The sequence below is a fragment of the Ranitomeya variabilis genome, chromosome 3, assembly GCF_051348905.1.
Source record: "Ranitomeya variabilis isolate aRanVar5 chromosome 3, aRanVar5.hap1, whole genome shotgun sequence".
Classification (NCBI taxonomy): Eukaryota; Metazoa; Chordata; class Amphibia; order Anura; family Dendrobatidae; genus Ranitomeya; species Ranitomeya variabilis.
This window is the reverse complement of record NC_135234.1, coordinates 474,262,385-474,283,446: the sequence shown is the minus strand read 5'-3', so window position 1 is coordinate 474,283,446 and position 21,062 is coordinate 474,262,385. Positions and strand designations below refer to the sequence as shown.

Here is a 21,062-nt window from a genome sequence, read left to right as displayed (position 1 = left end):
CATGGGTGTTCCTACCATATTTAATAAGACCATTTGAAATGTGTTTTGTGGTCTGATCATTGTGAATGAAGTGTGAGCATGTCCGTAGCCATGTGGTGATCAGTCAGTTTCATCTCAGGTACAAATGTGACAAAAAGCCTTACCAAAAGTTGAAAAGACATTTTCCTACATTCAATTGAAGATGAAGAAAGGCGACATACCTACATGGTTCTGTAAAGAAATGGCCAACAGCAGTGACCAAAACTGTTGTGATGTTGCTTCGGTATTTCTGTGATTATTCTTAAAATGAAATTATTTGGCCTTTAGTTGCAGATCTCGATGCATCGGCAGAATGTTTAGCTGATTGCTTTATACACCTTTGTGTGCTAGTTATTCATGATGTAGAGAACATTTATTGTATTTTTTTCTCAGGTGAAGGTAGAAGAACTTCTACCACGAAAAGAAGTTTTGAAACAATTAAATGAAACCGGAGGGACAGCAATAGAAAGTACTACAATAGCTCCAGAAGAAAAGAGAAAAATAGAGGTTGGCCTCAAAGAGGCTAATCAGCGTTGGATAAAGGTAAGTTTCAGATGTCAACATTTTTTAAATGAATGCACAATATCAAATATATTTCATAGGCAATTTTATATAGATAAAAATCTATTGATATATAACCTCAAATACTGAAATATCAAAGTACAGCTCTGGCAAAAATTAAGAGACCACCACATCAAACCCCTGTCATGGGCAGCCCAATCTCCAGACCTGAACCCCATTGAAAGCCTCTGGAATGTAATCAAGAGGATGATGGATAGCCACAAGACATCAAACAAAGAAGAATTGCTTAAGTTTTTGCACCAGAAGCAGTGTGAAAGACTGGTGGAAAGCATGCCAAGACGCATGAAAGCTGTGATTAAAAATCATGGTTATTCCACAAAGTATTGATTTCTGAACTCTTCCTGAGTTAAAACATTAGTATTGTTGTTTCTAAATAATTATGAACTTGTTTTCTTTGCATTATTTGAGGTCTGAAAGCCCTGGGGTTTTTTTTAATTTTGACCATTTTTCTTTGTCAGAAAAAAATACAAAAAATTATTGTTTGGAACTTCGGAGACATGTTGTCAGAAGTTTATACAATAAAAGAACAATTTACATTTTACTCAAAAATATACCTATAAAGAGAAAAATCAGACAAACTGAACATTTTGCAGTGGTCTCTTAATTTTTGCCAGAGCTGCATATTCAAGTTGTATTTTTACAATAATAATAATAATAATAATTTTATTTATATAGCGCCAACATATTCCGCAGCGCTTTACAACTTATAGAGGGGACTTGTGCAGACAATAGACATTACAGCAAAACAGAAATCACAGTTCAAAACAGATACCAGGAGGAATGAGGGCCCTGCTCGCAAGCTTACAAACTATGAGGAAAAGGGGAGACACGAGAGGTGGATGGTAACAATTGCTTTAGTTATTTGGACCAGCCATAGTGTAAGGCTCGGGTTTTCATGTAAAGCTGCATGAACCAGTTAACAGCCTAAGTATGTAGCAGTACAGACACAGAGGCTATTGACTGCATAAAGTGTATGAGAACATGATGCAAGGAACCTGATTATGTTTTTTTTTTTTTTTTAATAGGCCACACAGGGATAGTTAGGTTAATGCGTTGAGGCGGTAGGCCAGTCTGAACAAATACATTTTTAGGGCACGCTTAAAACTGTGGGGATTGGGGATTAATCGTATTAACCTAGGTAGTGCATTCCAAAGAATCGGCGCAGCACGTGTAAAGTCTTGGAGACGGGAATGGGAGGTTCTGATTATTGAGGATGCTAACCTGAGGTCATTAGCGGAGCGGAGGGCACGGGTAGGGTGGTAGACTGAGACCAGAGAGGAGATGTAGGGTGGTGCTGAGCCATGGAGTGCTTTGTGGATGAGGGTAGTAGTTTTGTACTGGATTCTGGAGTGGATGGGTAGCCAGTGTAATGACTGGCACAAGGTAGAGGCATCGGTGTAACGGTTGGTGAGGAATATGATCCTGGCAGCAGCATTCAGGACAGATTGGAGCGGGGAGAGTTTGGTAAGAGGGAGGCCGATTAGTAGAGAGTTACAATAGTCCAGACGAGAATGAATAAGTGAGACAGTAAGAGTTTTTGCAGAGTCGAAAGTAAGAAAAGGGCGAATTCTAGAAATATTTTTGAGATGCAGATAAGAAGAGCGAGCCAGTGATCGGATGTGGGGGGTGAATGAAAGCTCGGAATCAAGGATGACCCCAAGGCAGCGGGCATGTTGCTTGGGAGTAATGGTGGAACTGCACACGGAGATGGCAATGTCAGGCAAAGGTAGGTTAGTAGAGGGAGAGAACACGAGGAGTTCAGTTTTTGACAGGTTCAGTTTCAGATAGAGGGAGGACATGATGTTAGAGACAGCGGTAAGACAATCACTGGTGTTTTCTAAGAAGGTCGGAGTGAAAGCAGAAGAAGAGGTGTATAATTGGGTGTCGTCAGCATAGAGATGGTACTGGAAACCAAATCTACTGATTGTTTGTCCAATAGGAGCAGTATACAAAGAGAAGAGGAGGGGGCCTAGGACTGATCCTTGAGGAACCCCAACAGTAAGGGGAAGGGGAGAGGAGGAGGAACCAGCAAAATATACAGTGAAGGATTGGTCAGAGAGATAGGAGGAGAACCAAGAGAGAATGGTGTCCTTGATGCCGATGGAGTGGAGCATAGTGATGAGGAGCTGATGATCCACAGTGTCGAATGCTGCGGAAAGATCCAAGAGAATTAGCATTGAATAGTGACCATTAGATTTAGCTGTTAGTAGGTCATTAGAGACTTTAGTGAGGGCAGTTTCAGTAGAGTGTAAAGAGCGGAAGCCAGATTGAAGAGGGTCGAGAAGAGAGTTATCTGAGAGATAGCGGGTAAGACGGGAGTGGACCAGGCATTCCAGGAGTTTAGAGATGAAGGGAAGATTAGAGACAGGTCTATAATTAGTGGCACAGTTTTGGTCGAGGGAGGGTTTTTTAAGTAATGGATGTATGATGGCATGCTTAAATGAGGAGGGAAAAATACCGGAAGTGAGGGAAAGGTTGAATATTTTTGTTATGTGAGAGGTGACAGCCGGGGAAAGGGACTGGAGGAGATGTGACGGAATGGGGTCACTGGTGCAAGTGGTCGGGTGAGAAGATGCAAGGAGCCAGCTTACTTCTTCTTCTGTAACTGATTCAAAGTCAGAGAGTGAACTAGATGCAGTGGGGGAGGGAGGACAGTGCCTGGTATGAAGAGATTGGGAGATGATTTCCTGTCGAATGTGGTCAATTTTTTCTTTGAAGTAATTGGCCAGATCGTCAGCGCGGAGATCTGTGGTTGGGGCCTGCTCTCTTGGGTTGAGTAGGGACTGGAAAGTGTCGAAGAGACGTTTAGGGTTATTGGACAGCAAGCTGATGAGGGTGTTGAAATAGGTTTGTTTGGAGAGGTGAAGGGCAGAGTTGTATGTTTTTAGCATGAACTTATAATGGATGAAATCTTCGGGTAGATTAGATTTTCTCCACAGACGTTCAGCGCACCTGGAGCACCCCTCCAGGAAACGTGTTTGCAGCGTGTGCCACGGTTGTCGCTGTCTGTGTCGAGTTGCTCTATGTATAGGAGGAGCAGCTTCATCCAGGGCACTTTGCAGGGTTTCATTGTAATTCTTCAGAGCAGAATCAGGACATGAGATAGAGGAGATTGGGGCCAATGAGGACTGCAAGTTCTTCATAAGTTTCTGGGTGTTAATGGCCTGTATGTTTCTATAAGTGTGGAAAGTAGGGGTGACCTGAGCGGGATGGCAGTTCTTGATAGAGAATGAAAGAAGGTTGTGGTCAGAGAGCGGGAGAGGGGAGTTTGTGAAATCATCCACTGAGCAAAGCTGGGAGAAGACCAAGTCAAGGGAGTTTCCATCTTCATGCATTGGAGAGTTAGTATTCTGCGAGAGGCCGAAAGAGGAGGTTAGAGATAAAAGGTGAAAAGCAGATGGGGAGAGGGGAGAAGCAATGGGGATGTTGAAATCACCCATGATAAGGGTGGGGGTGTCACAGGAGAGAAAGTGTGGAAGCCAGGTGGCAAAATGATCCAGGAACTGATGAGAGGGGCCAGGAGGACGATACACCACCGCCACTCGCATGGAGAAGGGGACGTAGAGTCTGACAGCATGGACCTCAAAGGAAGGGAATACAAGTGAGGGTACTTGGGGGATTACTTGGAAGGTACATTTGGGTGAAAGGAGCAGACCAACGCCTCCACCTGCTCTGTTGTCTGATCTTGGGGTATGAGAAAAGTGTAGTCCACCATATGAGAGAGCAGCAGCAGGTGGTGTCTGCCTGCTGGATCCAGGTTTCAGTAAGAGCCAGGAGATTAAGAGAATTAGAAAGGAAGAAGTCATGAATGAAGGAGAGTTTATTACACACAGAGCGAGAATTCCAAAGGGCACAATTGAAAGAGACAGAAGGCATGCATGGAATATTAGTAAGGTTAGAGGGGTTTCTGGGTGTAGCAGTTGGGAGGTTTGACTGGCTATAACATGGGGGGCCGGGGTTTGGAGAGATGTCTCCAGCGACTAGGAGAAGGAGGATAGAAAGAGTGAGCAGATGGTTAAGTGATTTGTGAGAGCGTCTCTTGTGTTGGATGGTGGGACTGAATGGATCTGCGCTGTTAAGCAATGTGAACAGAGCATGAGTGCTATACATAGGAGAGGCAAGGACAGAGGGGCCAATATGGATGGAGTTTAAAGAGTTTATGCAAGGGCGGTGAGTGAATGCAGCAGCCAGGATATAGATTATACAGATACATATGGTGAATATTTGTTCTGTTCCAAATGAATAGGGAATAGGTTTAGATTGTCTTACCTGTCTCCTGCCCTAACTGCCATGTTATAACTGCTGCATACTTAGAAAAAAATACTTTGAATAAAAGTACACGAATAATAGTGCACGAATGCACCCCTGCATGAATGCCTCCCCAAGCTATGTCTACATTTATAGAAGGCTAGCTCTTAGATCTCATTTTTTTTTTAAGGGTGTTTCTCCCCCTCTCGTTACCAATCAATCTAACTCAGTTGAGACAGCAGGACACAATAAATGTAGTGATCAGATAAACAAATGTCCAGGTCTACATGGATCATAAACCCCTTTGAAACAGTTATGTGATCTCTCTACATAGGGACAAGCAAAAGTGAGTTAAATATTATTGCAAATAAAGAGTATAGTGCAAGATTTACTTCATGTTCATGCGGTAGTAATTGTGAAGTGTGAAGAAACATTCATAAATTGTGAACTTGTGAAGAGTGAAGAAACATTTGTTACACGTTTGCTGTTTTTTGTCCAGTGAAGGTACATGTAAGGCATTGTGTTTTGCAGTTTAGATAAGAGACACAGATGCAATTTGATATACAGTATATGGAGGAAGGATTTACATGGAGCTGTAGATTGGAGTAATTCTTGGTAGATTGGAGTAATTCATTCAGATTTTGAAATATATTAGGCACCATTCATAAGTCCATTTTTTTCTCATAAGTCATATCAGTGTTTAGATCAAATTTTTATCATCATTTGATAGGTGTGACAGATTTTACCATAAATGTTGAATCAGTGATTTTCTCGCATTATAAAAAAATAAGCTATAAAGCTTTGCCTACCATTGTAATATTAGAAATGGACAGCAGTGGGATCGTGCATGGATGAAATCTTTGTACTACCGGTGATTTTCATAGACTCATAGACTTGTTTAGGTGATTTTAATCCATAGTTTAGATCATCAATGGACTTATCACCATTATTTTATTGTGAACACATAGTGTGCAAAAATATGAACATGTAAACAGCTACATAGGCCATAATATAGGCTATAACATAGGCAGTAATGGGTACATGAAAACAAAGCAATGAGCTTGAATATATGTTGGCATAAGTGCAATATAGGGGCACATTCATACGGTGGCCATTTAACAGAAAGAACCTAAAATAAAAATAAAATGAGCATATGCCCTATAGTAAGTCAAGTAAATAGCAATAGTACAAGTAAATAATATAAGGCACTTAATTAAACCTATTTTGGTCAAAAGTATAAAAGCCATCCCACCAAGGTCTGCCAAATTGGGATGGTCCATAACTTTTGTATTTCACCTCACTATATGTCAGCAGACAACAAAATAGATGGGGACAGAGCAGGCCCCCACATGAATGTTCAGACGCCTGCTCTTGGAAACCTATATAAACAAAGTGCCCAGCCCAAAAATGGAAGCCACTCCCCTGTTTGTACAAAGTACAAAAACTAAAGTATAACCAAAGAAATGAGTTGGAATATATGTTTGTATAAGTGCAATGTAGATGCACATTCACACTGTGGACACTTAACAGACAGAATGGAAGATAAAAAATAAAATGAGACAATACCCTGTAGTAAGTAAATAAGTAATTAGTTAACACAATTTTTAACAAAAAAACATAAAATCCATCCCACCCTAACAAGGTGTACCCTATCGGGACAGGCCCTAAATCTTGTAGATCACATCACAATGTGTTAGCAAATGTCAAGATAGATGGGGAAGAGTTGGGCAGGAGTCTGAACAGTCGGGTCTAGATCCTGCTCTGCACCCACCTATTTTTATGTTTACTGACACATGTTGTGGTGAACTACAAGAGTTAGAGACCGTACCAACTGGGTACACCTTGTTGAGGCGGGATGATTTTTTGGCTCAAAATAGTGTTAATAAAGTACCCTATATTATTTATATGTTCTATTACTTTTTACTTATTCACTTACTATAGGGTATATGTTCATTTTGTTAAGTTTAATAATGGTACATGTGTGAAAACATGGCAACAGCACGTACATATAAAACTTGCATCTGAATGAGGCCTTATAGTTCTTCTTACCAGGAAGCTATATGCCTAGAATCATGGATACCTGGATCGCTTAAAGCATCATAATGGAAACTACAATGCACAGAAGCATTAATACCAGTGGTATATTTGCTGTCAGGCTGTACTAAAGTAAGACCAAATATGAGTCTTGTACAGTAAAATCCAAGACATGGATCTCTATTTATCATAACCTCAGCTTCCTGAGGTGGTGGGCATTTTATAAAGTTGTACACCTATATATTGCAGGTTATTTCTGGTAAACAGTTATTTACTTGCTATAGGCAATTCAATTACTGTTAAAGTAACAGTCTTATTTTTTACCTCCTAAAAAATTCATCAGAATGGCTTCCTGTCTAGAAGGACAATTCACTAATGTCAGCTTCTAAGGTTTATCTACTTGAATAATGATTGCTCAGTAATTACTTCTTAAACTCCAGAATAGACTTAGGGTAACAACTTTATTTTTCCCCACTAAATAATAAATTAAAGTAGCTCAAAAAGAAGCTTTGACATCTGCAAATATAGGAGAAGTGTTCAATGTAATTATAATTGGCTTATTTGCTTTTAATGCCTTGGGCGGCAATCAGCTATAGCCCAAGTTTATTATCTTCAATCATCTTTGAAGATAATGTTGTTTCAGAAATACTCTTTGAACATATCTTAATATTATCATCAATAGATCTTTTTAGTAAACATTTTCAGAGTATTTGCAGTGAGGAAAATGACCCAACTTACATACTTTATTATAATAAAGTTAAACTTGATGGTCCTTATTAATCTCTTGGCCGCCATTCCATTTAACTAATTCAGAGTTGAGCCTTTATTTTCTGTGGGGCTAATGGAACCATAAAGTCAAGGCACTGATTATTAACTCATATGCTAAGCTTAAGATTGAATACAATGAAAGACATTACAAAGAGATTACAAGCCAGATCAATTTCAAGCTACATGGGTTAAAGGTCAATTAGTACAGCACTTAAAGGAGTTGTCTTTTTTAAATGAGACATAATTGTGTAAACTATCAGAAAAAAACACTATTATCCTCCTTTTTTATGAGTGATTAATTTCAGATGCACTGAAACTTTCAGACTGCCAATAATGCTGCACTCGAAAGTTCAGTAGAAAAGAATTGAAGCAGTATTGTTTTTTCTTTGCTATTTTAGAACATCAGTATTGTTTTTTCTTTGCTATTTTAGAACATTTTCAGCATTGTACAACTCATTTGCATTGAGAAGCTAGTGCTGTGAACCCACACCATACGGTCAAAGGGGCTCTTAATGGTAGAGAGCAGACCATCATTAGGCTGAAAAAAGAAATCAATCAGAGATAGCAGAAATGTTAAGAATAGCCAAATTAACAGTTTTGGTAAATTCTGCAAAAATAAAAAGAGCACACTAGTAAGATTAGGAATTTAAAAAGGCCTGGATGTCTAGGGAAGACAACAGTTGTGGATGAGCACAGAAAAATACAGTCTATGGCCCCAACGACACATAAGTCCTAACCTCGTTTTGCCGGGAAATTGGACCTATGACCCTACGGGACCCACAAATGCAATGTGAAAACACCCTTATTCACTGCAGGAGTGTCTGCTTACTACATAAAATGGAATGAATGTTAGGAAGATACTTAGGGAACTGATTTATCCATCTTGAGACTGTATGGGAGTCTCAGAATGGGTAGAATGGGCAGCCACTGAGGGTGAAAATGAGGGTGCTGTGGGACAGGTACAACTCTGCCTCGTAGGAAGAGGCACAAAGGAAAAATTGCCAGGAAGTTCAAAATGTAAATAATAAACCACAAAGATGGCTGCAGGTGGCTGAATGGAAATTAGAAAATGTAAGTAATGGCAACAGAGCATCTTAGGAACTCATTACAGGGACAACAAAGAGTTTGTTTTATTTGTTTTATGCCTGGGAAAGCCCTTTAAGAAATAGAATATTTAAAAAATGTTGCAACTGCAGCAAAGCATGTATATTCTTTAAGTTATAATGATATACATAGATATTTGATAATGCAGCCTTTCAAAATTATTTAATGATTGACGAGAGATTATTCTTAGACATAGTATAAAGGAGTACAGTATGTAAAAGTCTGTATCCCCAGCTAGAAGGATTTAAAACATGTAGAGATCTGAATATACAGAAAAGTTTGCTCAACTTCAATCTTAAAGGGAATTTATCACCAGGTGATAATAGCATAATATAGAGACATATACCCTGATTCCAGTGATGTATCAATAATTTGGCTTCTTGCTGTCATTTTGATAAAATCACACTTTTCTCTGCTGCAGCTCTAGCAATTATCTAAGTGTTGGTCTCTGTATAACCCCGCCCATGTCACTGATTGGCACATTTACTGCATACAAAGAAAGCTGCCAATCGTTGATGGAGGCGGGATTATACAAAGATCACGAATATGCTTGAACAGGTTTACTAGTCTTCCAATGATAATCTCCTGCTGATAAAACAATGATTTTATGAAACCTGCACTAAGCAGCCCAGGAAGTGATACATCACTGGAATCAACGACTCTGTGTCTGCTCTCATGTTAGGCAGAAAAAACAGATAGCCTTTACTGCTACTACTACTACTACTAATAAAACTAATAATTATAGACATGAATATAAATATAAATAATTCATACAAAAAATGTAAATATATATGCATTGAAGTCTCAAGAATGATTGGTAAATTGATGACAAATGCAAACAGGTGTAGTCCAGCTCACCTTAGTTGAGAATTTCAATAATTCTCAGCACTGAAATGCCAATCCTGCCCCTTGTGGCCAAAGACTACATAACAAATAAAATATTTTCCAGCCGAAAACTTATTCTATACAGTTAAATTTGACACTTACAACAAATCCAAGTGTGATGTAGCGTCCTACACATTTCAGACTAAAAACACAATTTAGTAGCGGATAGATTAAAGATCTGTTTTTAGTCTGAAACGCGTTGAAAATGACATCATGCTTGGATTTGTTGTGAGTGCCAACTTTACCGATATGGCATAAAAGCTTTGGAAATATTTTAATCAGGAAAATCTTCTGTTTGTTAAATTGATGACAACCCTATCGTCTTGTTAAATATATGCTTGATTAATACAGTAAACAAAATGTTAACCGCAGATGTATAGAAAAGCTTTAATTTTATTCCGTTTGACCATATGGTAAATTCCTTCATAAATGCTTAAGAAGTGATGTACTTTACACTGAAGTTCAGTTTGTTGCACAGTAAATTGCTTTTTGCTCAAATGAAACTGATTAAACTTGCACATTGCCGTTTCCTTGTTTGACCTGAAAACCTCTCTGAGAACTGTACAGGAAGAAAGCCAGATTTCTGTAGTAATTTACAGTACATCATGTATCCTCGAAACTGAAGATGTAGGGTAGAATACATAAATACTTTACTGTTTTATGCCAATGAGTCCGCCGAAAGCGATCTACTAGAAATAAGTTTAAAAATACAAGCAAATAAAAAATGTGTTATGTTGATGACAAAGTCTTCTTTTCATTGGGTTCACAGCTGCAGGCTGATTACCCCCGACAGCATGGCTTCCGTTATTTCATCAAAGGGGGGCGGTTACTCACAGCTGCTGTAAACCATTTAATGGCCTCTAATTAAAACTAATTATTCTTCCTAAAATGATATTTGCCAGTACAAAAGGTATTTTCATTTTCAATGTGAAACCGTGAAGCTGTAAATTGCAAAAGACAAGTTTTTGCGAGGCAGATGACAGAACTGTGCCAGTTTCATTTCATTGTGACGAGGGGATGCCTCTTGACCTTGAAAGTGACATACTAAGAGATACCGCCTGCTACAGGCAGAGTTTCAGTCGAAAACATTCGTGGCCTCCAGCAATAACAACAAAAGTTAGATGAAAATGCAGAATTATATATTTAAGAACAAAAAATAGAAATATCTATAATTGTACATGTTATTCTATGGTTATCTGTAAATTGACAAGACAATTATACATTAGGCGAATGCACTCCTTTTCTTTTCCTGTCGTCTATTTATTCAGCAGAATTGGCACAAGTAATATTTTTCCAAGGTTCAATTATTTCTCTGCATGTTCTTATTATTACTCTTGTAATAATCTACCGTCCACTACCTGGAAAGGAACAACAAGCTGTAAACTAATTATTAACCATATGTATACGGTACGATAAAGAAACCATGATTGAAGCATAGTAAAAGTTAGATCACTGCACAGATAGAGCTTAACATCTCAAACTCAAACTCAAAGAGATCCGCAGCAGTGGATATGCAATTTAGCTCCCCGGAAAAAGTCTGGAAGTGTCTCTCTAGTGCCACCTATAGGTAGAAGAAGGACCTGTGCTGCTTGAGAGCCTCAGAAAAGGCATCATAATTAGTGATGAGCGAGTATGCACGTTACTTGAGTTTCTCCGAGCATGCTCGGGTGGTCTCCGAGTATTTGGATGAGCTCGGAGGTTTAGTTTATGTCAATGCAGCTCTATGATTTATGGCTTCTAGACAGCCTGAATACATGTGGAGATTCCCTAACAAACAGACAACCCCCACATGTATTCAGGCTGTCTAGCAGTCGCAAATCATGCAGCTGCGATGACATAAACTAATTCTCCGAGCACTAACAAGTACTCCGAGATCACCCGAGCATGCTCGGAGAAACTCGAGTAACGAGCATCCTGGCTCATCACTAATCACAATCTCATCCAACCAGCCAGTACTCTGGGATTTACTCATGAAAACAAAGCCATACCTCTGAAGAAGCTGTCTACAGATTGTTTTCTTCTGACATGGCTGATATCCATAGGCATATTTCAGGGCCCTTTAATGGCTTTACATGGTGTCTACCTATAGGCAGCACTAAAGGGGCAGGTAACTTGTTTCTAGAGAAAAGCTAATATGTATACTTTATCCCAGGGATAACTGCCTGTAAGACCCTCTGTATGTGCTAGATTTCTGCATAGAGCCAGTAGCCCCCAAGAGATCAGCAAATGGGGAAATCTATGGCAAAAATTAAAATCTGCTGCAGATTTTTCTCATTCCATTAACATGTATTCAAGGATGTTTAATGCAAATGAGCTAATACAGAAAATGCTACCAGTGATCCTACGATGAGCTCATATCCAGAGCACAATGCTTAATGCAAGTTTCCGTGCCCTTTTTTAAATGTAATAACATTTAGAAGAGAATGATTTTTATTAACCCCTTAGCGACCAGGGGTATTTCAGTTTTTGAATCTTTGCTTTTTGGTCCCCTTCTTCCCAGAGCCATAACTATTTTATTTTTTGGTCAATATGCCCGTGTGAGGGCTTGTTTTTGCGGGACAAGTTGTACTTTTGAACAACGCCATTCATTTTAACATATTTTGTACTGGAAAATGGGAAAAAAATTAAAGTGTGGTGAAATGTCACAAAAAGTGCAATTCCATAGTTGTTTTGTTTTTTCACTGTGTGTTCACTAAATGCTAAAACTGACCTGCAATTATGATTCTCCAGGTCCTTATGAGTTCAAAGACATTAAACATGTCTAGGTTCTTTTTTATTTAATTGGTGAAAAACAATTCCACTTTTTGTTAAAATGGCACCATTTTCCGAGACCTGTAGCGTCTCCATTTTTATTGATCTGGGGCTGGGTGGTGGCTTATTTTTTGCAACCTGAGCTAACATTTTGTTAGGTGTGAAGTTCCCGCCTCAGCACAGGGGGAATCTCGAACCATCTCCGCTGCGGTCTCCCATTCTTCTCCAGCCACGGTGGAGTCTGCTCAGCGGAGACATCGGTCCCAGTGTCTTGCTCAGTCTCACTCGGTGCATAGGGTTACTGCTGCTTTTCCAGCTTCTGCCATTGAAATTGAAGCCAGTGCTGGGCAGCAGCGAGCAGACGCTTTTGGGACTAAGTCCTGCTTTTCCCCTTCTGAGCATGCCCAGGGCAAGATCTCCCATTGGAGATCGAGGGTCACATGCTCAGGTACTGCAGAAGATCCCATTGGTCCTCCAAGAAGGTCCTGAAGGTGCTCAACTTCTGTGGCAGCTTCCCATTGGTCCTTCTGGGAAGGTCCTGTACATGCTGCAGCTATAAAAGGTTCGCATGACCGCACGGCCATGCGCTAGTGTACATTTGTATATGTGTGTGTGTTGATGAGTGCAAGTCATCCTTAAATATCCCATCCCTATTGAATGACTGCTCGCGTAAGGTGGATGATTGATATCTAGCGCCCGACTTAGCCATCAGAACGTAACACACAAAACAGCGTCTATTGCTGTGACCGCCAGTGCGGCGCCATGCGCTTTCACAGCGCTTTCCTGACCCAAGCCTGGGTGGTTAGTGGCGTCCGCCAGTGCGGCACCACACACACTCTCGTGCATCATTATTATTATTATTTCTTTCTCTCTGACACCCCGGTTGCGGTGTCGAGCGCAAGAGGTCTTGGGATTGAGTTCTGGGACTCCTTGCTTGCTGCGGCCCTGTGACGCAACAGGGTTCGCTTCCTCCACACAGGGTGAAGTTAACCCGTGTGTGTATCCACATTGTACCGCCATATAGTCCATCATTACTTAGCAGCAGGTTCCATCTCTGCACGGTGGACCCCGGGCTGCGAACCTTACTCTATCTTCCTAATTATTTGGTGCGTTTCACTAGCCCTAACACATTTTTACTGATATTATTTTGGTGTAGATACAATCTTTTGATCACCCTTAATTTGCATTTTATTGCAATGTAGCGGAGACCAAAAAAGCATAATTCTGGTGTTTTTAATATTTTTCTCAATATGCCATTTAGTGATCAGATTAATTCTTTTTTTAGATTGATAGGTCGGGTGATTCTGATTTCGGCGATACCAAATATGTGTATATTTGATTTTTTTTCATTGATTATTTTGAATGGAACAAAAGGGGGGTGATTTGAACTTTATATATTTTTTATATTTTTAAAAACTTTTTTTCTACTTTTTGCATGCTTCAATAGTCTCCATGGGAGACTAAAAGCTGCTATACTTTGATCGCCTTTGCTTCACACAGGCAATGATCAGATTGCCTGTGTTTAGCAGAAATGCTCACTTGCTGTGACTCATAGAATCAAACAATCTTAGAGTTGGAAGGGACCTCCTGGGTCATCTGGTCCAACCCCCTGCTCAAAGCAGGATTCACTAAGTCATCACAGACAGGTGTCTTTCTAGCCTCTGTTTGAAGATTACCATTGAAGGAGATCTCACCACCTCTCGTGGAAGCCTGTTCCACTCATTGATCACCCTAACTGTCGAAAAGTTTTTCTAATATCTAATCTGTGTCTCCTCCCATTCAGTTTCATCCCATTGCTTCTAGTCTTTCCTTGTGCAAATGAGAATAAAGATGATCCTTCTACAATGTGACAGCCCCTGAGATATTTGTAGACAGCTATTAAGTCTCCTCTTACTCTTTACTCCTGTAAATGTTTCTCATAGGACATGGTTTGCAGACCGGTCACCATTCTGGTCGCTCTTCTCTGAACTTGCTCCAGTTTGTTGATGTCTTTTTAAAAATGTGGTGCCCAAAACTAGACACAGTATTCCAGATGAGGTCTGACCAAAGAGGAGTAGAGGGCAAAAATGACTTCACATGATCTAGACTGTATGCTTCTTTTAATACATCCCAGAATTGCATTTGCCTTTTTTGCTGCTGCATCACACTCTTGATTCATGTTCAGTTTATGATCTATTAGTATACCCAAGTCTTTTTCACATGTGCTGTTGCTTAGCCCTATTCCTCCCATTTTGTATATGCTTTTTTGTGTCATCAGCTAATTTAATCAGTTTACCCTCAATTCATTCATCTAATTCACTGATAAAGATATTGAACAATACAGGGCCCAGGACAGAGTCCTGTGGTACCCCACTTGAGACATTCTTCCAACTGGATGTGCAGCCATTTACAACCACTCTTTGGGTCCGATCACTAAGCCAGTTATGAATCCACCTAACAGTTGCCTTGTCCATTCCATACTTAGTAATTTTTTCAATAAGGATTGTGTGAGATACTTAATCAAATGCTTTGCTGAAGTCAAGATATACTATATCTACAGCATTTCCCTGATCCACCCAGTCAGATTCTGTCATATAAGGAAATTAAGTTAGTCTGACATGACTTAATAGTTACAAACCCATGCTGACTCTGTTTAATCACTTCATTCTTATCCAGGTACTTATTTACATGTTGTTTAATAATTTGTTCAGAGATCTTTCCTGGTATAGAAGTCAGACTCACCGGCCTATACTTCCCTGGGACCACCTTCTTCCCCTTTTTGAAGATAGGAACCACAGTCCAGTCTTCTGACACTTCTCCTGTTCTCCAAGAATTTTCAAAGATTATGGAGAGTGGTTCAAATTTTTTTTCTGCTATCTCCTTCAGTACTCTGGAGTGTAATTCATCTGGACCCGGAGACTTGAATTCATTTATGTTAGCTAAGTGTTTCTTCGCTATCTTTCTGTTTATAGATATCCTGGATTCTTCCATTCCCTTAATAGGACAATGAAAATCAGTTGATGTAACATGTTCTTTTTGAGAGAAAACAGATGCAAAATGGGAATTTAAAAGTTCGGCCTTTTCAACATCTTTTCTTATCATTTCATCATTTTCAACCTGTAAAAATCCTATAGCATCTTTGACTTTTCTTTTACTTTGGACATATCCCGAAAATCCTTTTTATTGCTCTTGACATCATTTGCAAGCCTTAATTCATTGACAGCTTTAGATAATCTGATTTGCGCCCTGTAGATTCTGCAGACAGCACGGGGTGGCACTCAAAGAAATCTGGCAATGTCAGCAATAGAGGTCTGCTCCAGACCTCTGGTTGTCAGGCCAACCCATCGGTGACCCACAATCATGTGACTGCATCATGATGGGTGGGATAAGCAACATGCTTCTAGTAAGCAGAGATTGACAGCAGCATTTAACTAGTTAACAGTCGCAGGTAGATTGCGATTCCACCCACTGCTGTTGAGGGCACATGTCAGCTGCATACATCAGCTGTCATGTGCCTGGAAAGGAGTGGACTCAGCACTGGAGCCCACACCAAACAGGGGGAGTCTGTTATGAACTGGTGGTTTAGGAGCAACATGGGACGAGCTCTGGAGGAGGTGGTACCTGTACTAACCGCAGTTCCTGAGCTTATCACAACACTAGAAGTAGCCGTGGGATGTTCCTGTCACTCCCTAGACACCTCGTCACAGCCGGAGGACTAACTACTCTTAAAGATGGAAACAGGAAAGCTATCTTGCCTCAGAGAAAATCCCCAAAGAAAAGGCAGCCCCCCACAAATATTGACTGTGAGTGGAGAGGGAAATGACATACGCAAAATGAAATCAGAGTGTAGCAAAGGAGGCCAGTCTAGCTAGATAGATAGAACAGGACAGAATACTGTGCGGTCAGTATAAAAAACTAGAAAAATCCACCACAGAGTTTACAAAAATCTCCACACCTGACTAAAGGTGTGGAGGGTAAATCTGCTTCCCAGAGCTTCCAGCTTAACTGAATAAATCCATATTGACAAGCTGGACAAGAAAAAACATAGAAAGAGCTGAACGATTAAGTCCACAATATGTGGACAGCAAAAGAACAAGCAAGGACTTATCTTTGCTGAACTGGTCAGAATATCAGGGAAATCCAAGAAGAGATGTGAATCCAACCAGGAACAATTGACAACTGGCCCAGGCTGAAGGATAGAGCCAGGATAAATAGCCGAGCCAGAAAGACGATCAGTGGAAGCAGCTGCTGACTGCTAAATCCAAGGAGCAGCAGTTCCACTCAAAACCACCGGAGGGAGCCCAAGAGCAGAACTCACAAAAGTGCCACTTACAACCACCAGAGGGAGCCCAAGAGCGGAATTCACAACAGGAGTCCAACAAGGGAGTACTATTAAATCCAATATCGGGAAGGGGTTAAAGGGTTATCTAAGATTAAATATGCACTCCCGTCAAAGTTTTTATCCTTTTATTATTTTGCAATTATCATATTATATAGCAGTGTGTACTTACAAATGCTCGTTTAGCTTTTCTACCAAGTTAATTCCTATCTATTCCATAAGATCTATGGCATCACATGATTAAAAAGTGACTAGCTGAATCCTTCTAAGCTCCATGTAGAAGATGAATGTCTCTTTTCTCTGAATGAGTCACTGCCCTCTTCTACTCCTGACCCAGCTGCTCTGCTCTTCTCACTACCAGAGACTATGAAGTGTGTAGTTCTAGTGCTGACTTATGCAGGGAAAATTGACTTCCTGTTTCTACATAGAGCTTAGAATGTTTCAGCTAAGTCAGTTTTTGATCACGTGATGTCATAGACTTAATGAAAAAGAGGAGAATTAACTGGGTATAATGGCAAAATGAGCAATTGTAAGTACACAGTGCTATGTAATATAATGACTGCAATATATTAACCTCTTTCTGACCTCGGACGGAATAGTACATCCGAGGTCAGATACCGCTCTTTGATGCAGGGCTTCGGCGGTGAGCCCGCATCAAATCCGGGACATGTCAGCTGTTTTGAACAATAGTGGCGGGTGAAATTGCGATTCACCTGCCGCTATTAACTAGTTAAATGCCACTGTCAAACGCAGACAGCGGCATTTAACCGGCGCTTCCGGCCGGGCGGCCGGAAATGAGCGCATCGCCGACCCCGTCACATGATCAGGGGTCAGCGATGCTTCTGCAGTGTAACCATAGAGGTCCTTGAGACCTCTATGGTTACTGATCCCCGGTAGCTGTGAGCGCCACCCTGTGGTCGGCGCTCACAGCATACCTGCATTTCTGCTGCATAGCAGCGATCTGATGATCGCTGCTATGTAGCAGAGCCGATCGCGTTGTGCCAGCTATTGAAGCATGGCAAAAGTAAAAAAAAAAAAATGTGAAAAAAAAAATATATAAAAGTTTAAATCACCCCCCTTTCGCCCCATTCAAAATAAAACAATAAAAAAAATCAAACCTACACATATTTGGTATTGCCGCGTTCAGAATTACCTGATCTATCAATAAAAAAAGGACTAACCTGATCGCTAAACGGCGTAGCGAGAAAAAAATTTGAAACACCAGAATTACTTTTTTTGGTCGCCGTGACATTGCATTAAAATGCAATAACGGGCAATCAAAAGAACGTATCTGCACCGCAATGGTATCATTAAAAAAGCCAGCTCGGCTTGCAAAAAGTAAGCCCTCACCTGACCCCAGATCATGAAAAATGGAGATGCTACGGGTATCGGAAAATGGCGCAATTTTTTTTTCTTAGCAAAGTTTGGAATTTTTTTTCACCACTTAGATAAAAAATAACCTAGTCATGTTAGGTTTCTATGAACTCGTACTGACCTGGAGAATCATAATGGCAGGTCAGTTTTAGCATTTAGTGAACCTAGATTGCACTTTTTTTGCAATTTCACCGCGCTTGGAATTTTTTTCCTGATTTCTAGTACACGACATGGTAAAACCAATAATGTCGTTCAAAAGTACAACTCGTCCCGCAAAAAAAAAGTCCTTACATGGCCATATTAACAGAAAAATAAAAAGCTTATGGCTCTGGGAAGGAGGGGAGCGAAAAACAAACATGGAAAAATGGAAAATCCCAAGGTCATGAAGGGGTTAAGAGGATGAATTTTGGTGGGAGTGCTTCTTTAAACAAGAGAAATTTTGTACGAAGACGTCCATTGTTGTTTATCGACTGTGTTTTGTCTTGCAGCTTATTCCTGAATTTGGTAGATCTAAAATACCAGACACAAATGATGGACCTACTGGAAAATTACCATGATAGTTTTCTACTTTAGTATGTCCTATCTCAGCTCCATCATTAACATATGGGCTAGAATAAAAAGCAATATAATATTTAGTCCATATTATAAGTAGATTGTACGTAAATTAATTGTATGTGGACCATATGCAATAAATGAATAATATCTACATATGTAGAAACAGTTGAAGATGGCAGATCTAAGCTATGTAGGATGTGTGTGTTAGTGGACATTTTAATGACAAAAGCTATTACATACAGTATATTTACATATAGTCCCCTGTTTGGCTGTCTACATGGTATTTTAGTGAAAAACATGCAATGTGACACAAGCTTGCTTTAAAGATGGATTTAGTTTATGTCATATACCACCTGGAAAGGCACATAGCAGACTTATAATGGCTTTCTTACCTTTTATGTGCTGTAAATGGATTGATAGATTAGACCTGGGGGCAGTGAACCATGGAATAAGAGGTTTGCTGGAAAGGGTTTATTACTATTTAATGTTATTCTTGGTCTAGTGTCAGCCAAGAAGGATGAGCTAGATTATCAGAAAGTAAGCTGGGTGCCAGAACAAGCATTCTCTTCATTTATCCCCCTTAGCCTTCCAGACAGCGACTTCATGCATCATAAAAGTTATGATGAGTCTTATATGGAGGCATCACATACACACAGATTTTAATGAATCTTCCGCCATCAATGCTATCACCTTTAATAGGTTTATTTATTTTAGAAACTAGAAATACAGTTGTGCCACAAAAATCAGTTACTGGAATTAAATATTTCTTCATGTTTTCAGTGAGGTAAAACTTTGAAAAGTATAGATTGAAAGATGAACTGAGAATTTCTAGATTATGCAGATTCTAGTGTTCCATACAGAATTATCACTAAAATACCATAAAAGACTACAACATTCCTGACTCTTGGGAGATCTATCTGCCCTATCTTATTAAAGTAATTTACCCCGTAGATACATTCATCACCTACCTCCATGACAGATGATAAATGAATGAATGCTGGGGGTCCAACGGCTAGGACTGCCAATGTTCCTGAGAATGAGGAGGCTGTGGGAGATAAGCAAGCTTCCTATTTAGTAATTGTTGGCAGTACCCTGGTCAGTAAATAGAGCAGTGGAGGACATGTGCAGCCACAAATCCATTGGATTAGGACATTTCAGAGTCTCATTATTGTAAGTGATGGTGGTCCATTTGGTCGGACTCCATGTGATCAGGTATCATCTATTCTGCAAATAGGGGATGACTTGGCTAAATTGTTAATAACCCTTTAAATTATGATGTGCTAAAATGGGCACAATGTTTCGGAACCTGATTGACCAAAATACCCTTGTTATATAGTAGCAAATTATGAAACGTGGAAACAAATCACAACTCAGAAAAAAAAAAATCTAAATAATGTTGCCCTTTTAGTGACCCTGATCTTCTCACTCAATTACACTTTTACAAGAGTCTACTAGACCATTCTAGATTGTTGTGTGGCAGAATGTTTACAATGAAAAATTAAAGGCCACAGGTTGTTTTCCTTCTGGAATGATCATTCTTAACCCACTAGAAATATCTGCCTACAGTAAGACAGAATCACAGTTCACTGAGCGATCAGGTTACAGTTGCTTTTCATATGGTAAGGCCAGCATAGGAGGAGGAAGGTGCAAAAGGAATGCCAGAGGCAGACCAAAACACTGCTGCAACTTGTCCTAAGAAGTTACCCTTTAAATGGATTTATCCAGTGCTAATATAGAGAGGGAAAGAAACAAATACAGACTGCAATGTGACAGGGCAAGGAAAGCAGGTCTGAAACAGGAAATTCTAATTAAAAAAAAGGTTTGTAAGTTAGGTGATTTTACATAATTACTAGTGATGAGCGAGTGTACTCATTACTCGGGTTTTCCCGAGCATGCTTGGGTGATCTCCAAGTATTTATGACTGCTCTGAGATTTAGTTTTCATCACAGCAGCTGAATGATTTACAGCTATTAGCCAGGCTGACTACATGTGGGGGTTGCCTGGTTGCTAGGGAATCCCCACATGTAATCAAGCAGGCTAGTAGCTGTAAATCATTCAGCTACCATGATGAAAATTAAATCTCCGAGCAGTCATAAATACTCGGAGATCACCCAAGAGTGCTCGGGAAAACCTGAGCAATGAGTATACTCGCTCATCACTAATAATTACAGTTGTACGTTATAAGAGCTGCTATAGAGTGCATACACCATGCAATGTCTGTTCAGACAATCTATGAAAGAAGTGCATGAATGCCATATGGTCAACCGTTGAAAAGCTTATAAAATGTAAAAGAGCTAAAACACTTAGAAAAAACAAACACATTGGTCCCAACTAACACAAACTTTGTTAAATCAATAGTATGGAAAATATAAGAAAGAAACTTTGTAATAAATCTTGTCAGAAAAATCAGCTTCCTTCCTTACTT

The 21,062-nt window shown here is 39.9% G+C and overlaps 1 protein-coding gene across 7 annotated transcripts in view; it reads left to right on the top strand.

The window, feature by feature from the left end:
* DMD (dystrophin) overlaps positions 1-21,062 on the top strand; it is a 3,762,639-nt gene that overhangs the window by 2,351,022 nt on the left and 1,390,555 nt on the right. For all 7 annotated transcript variants that reach the window (XM_077296691.1, XM_077296689.1, XM_077296692.1 and 4 more), the window contains one exon: positions 412-561. In XM_077296691.1, coding sequence (XP_077152806.1) covers positions 412-561 — 150 coding nt within the window. The remainder of the gene's footprint in view (positions 1-411; positions 562-21,062) is intronic.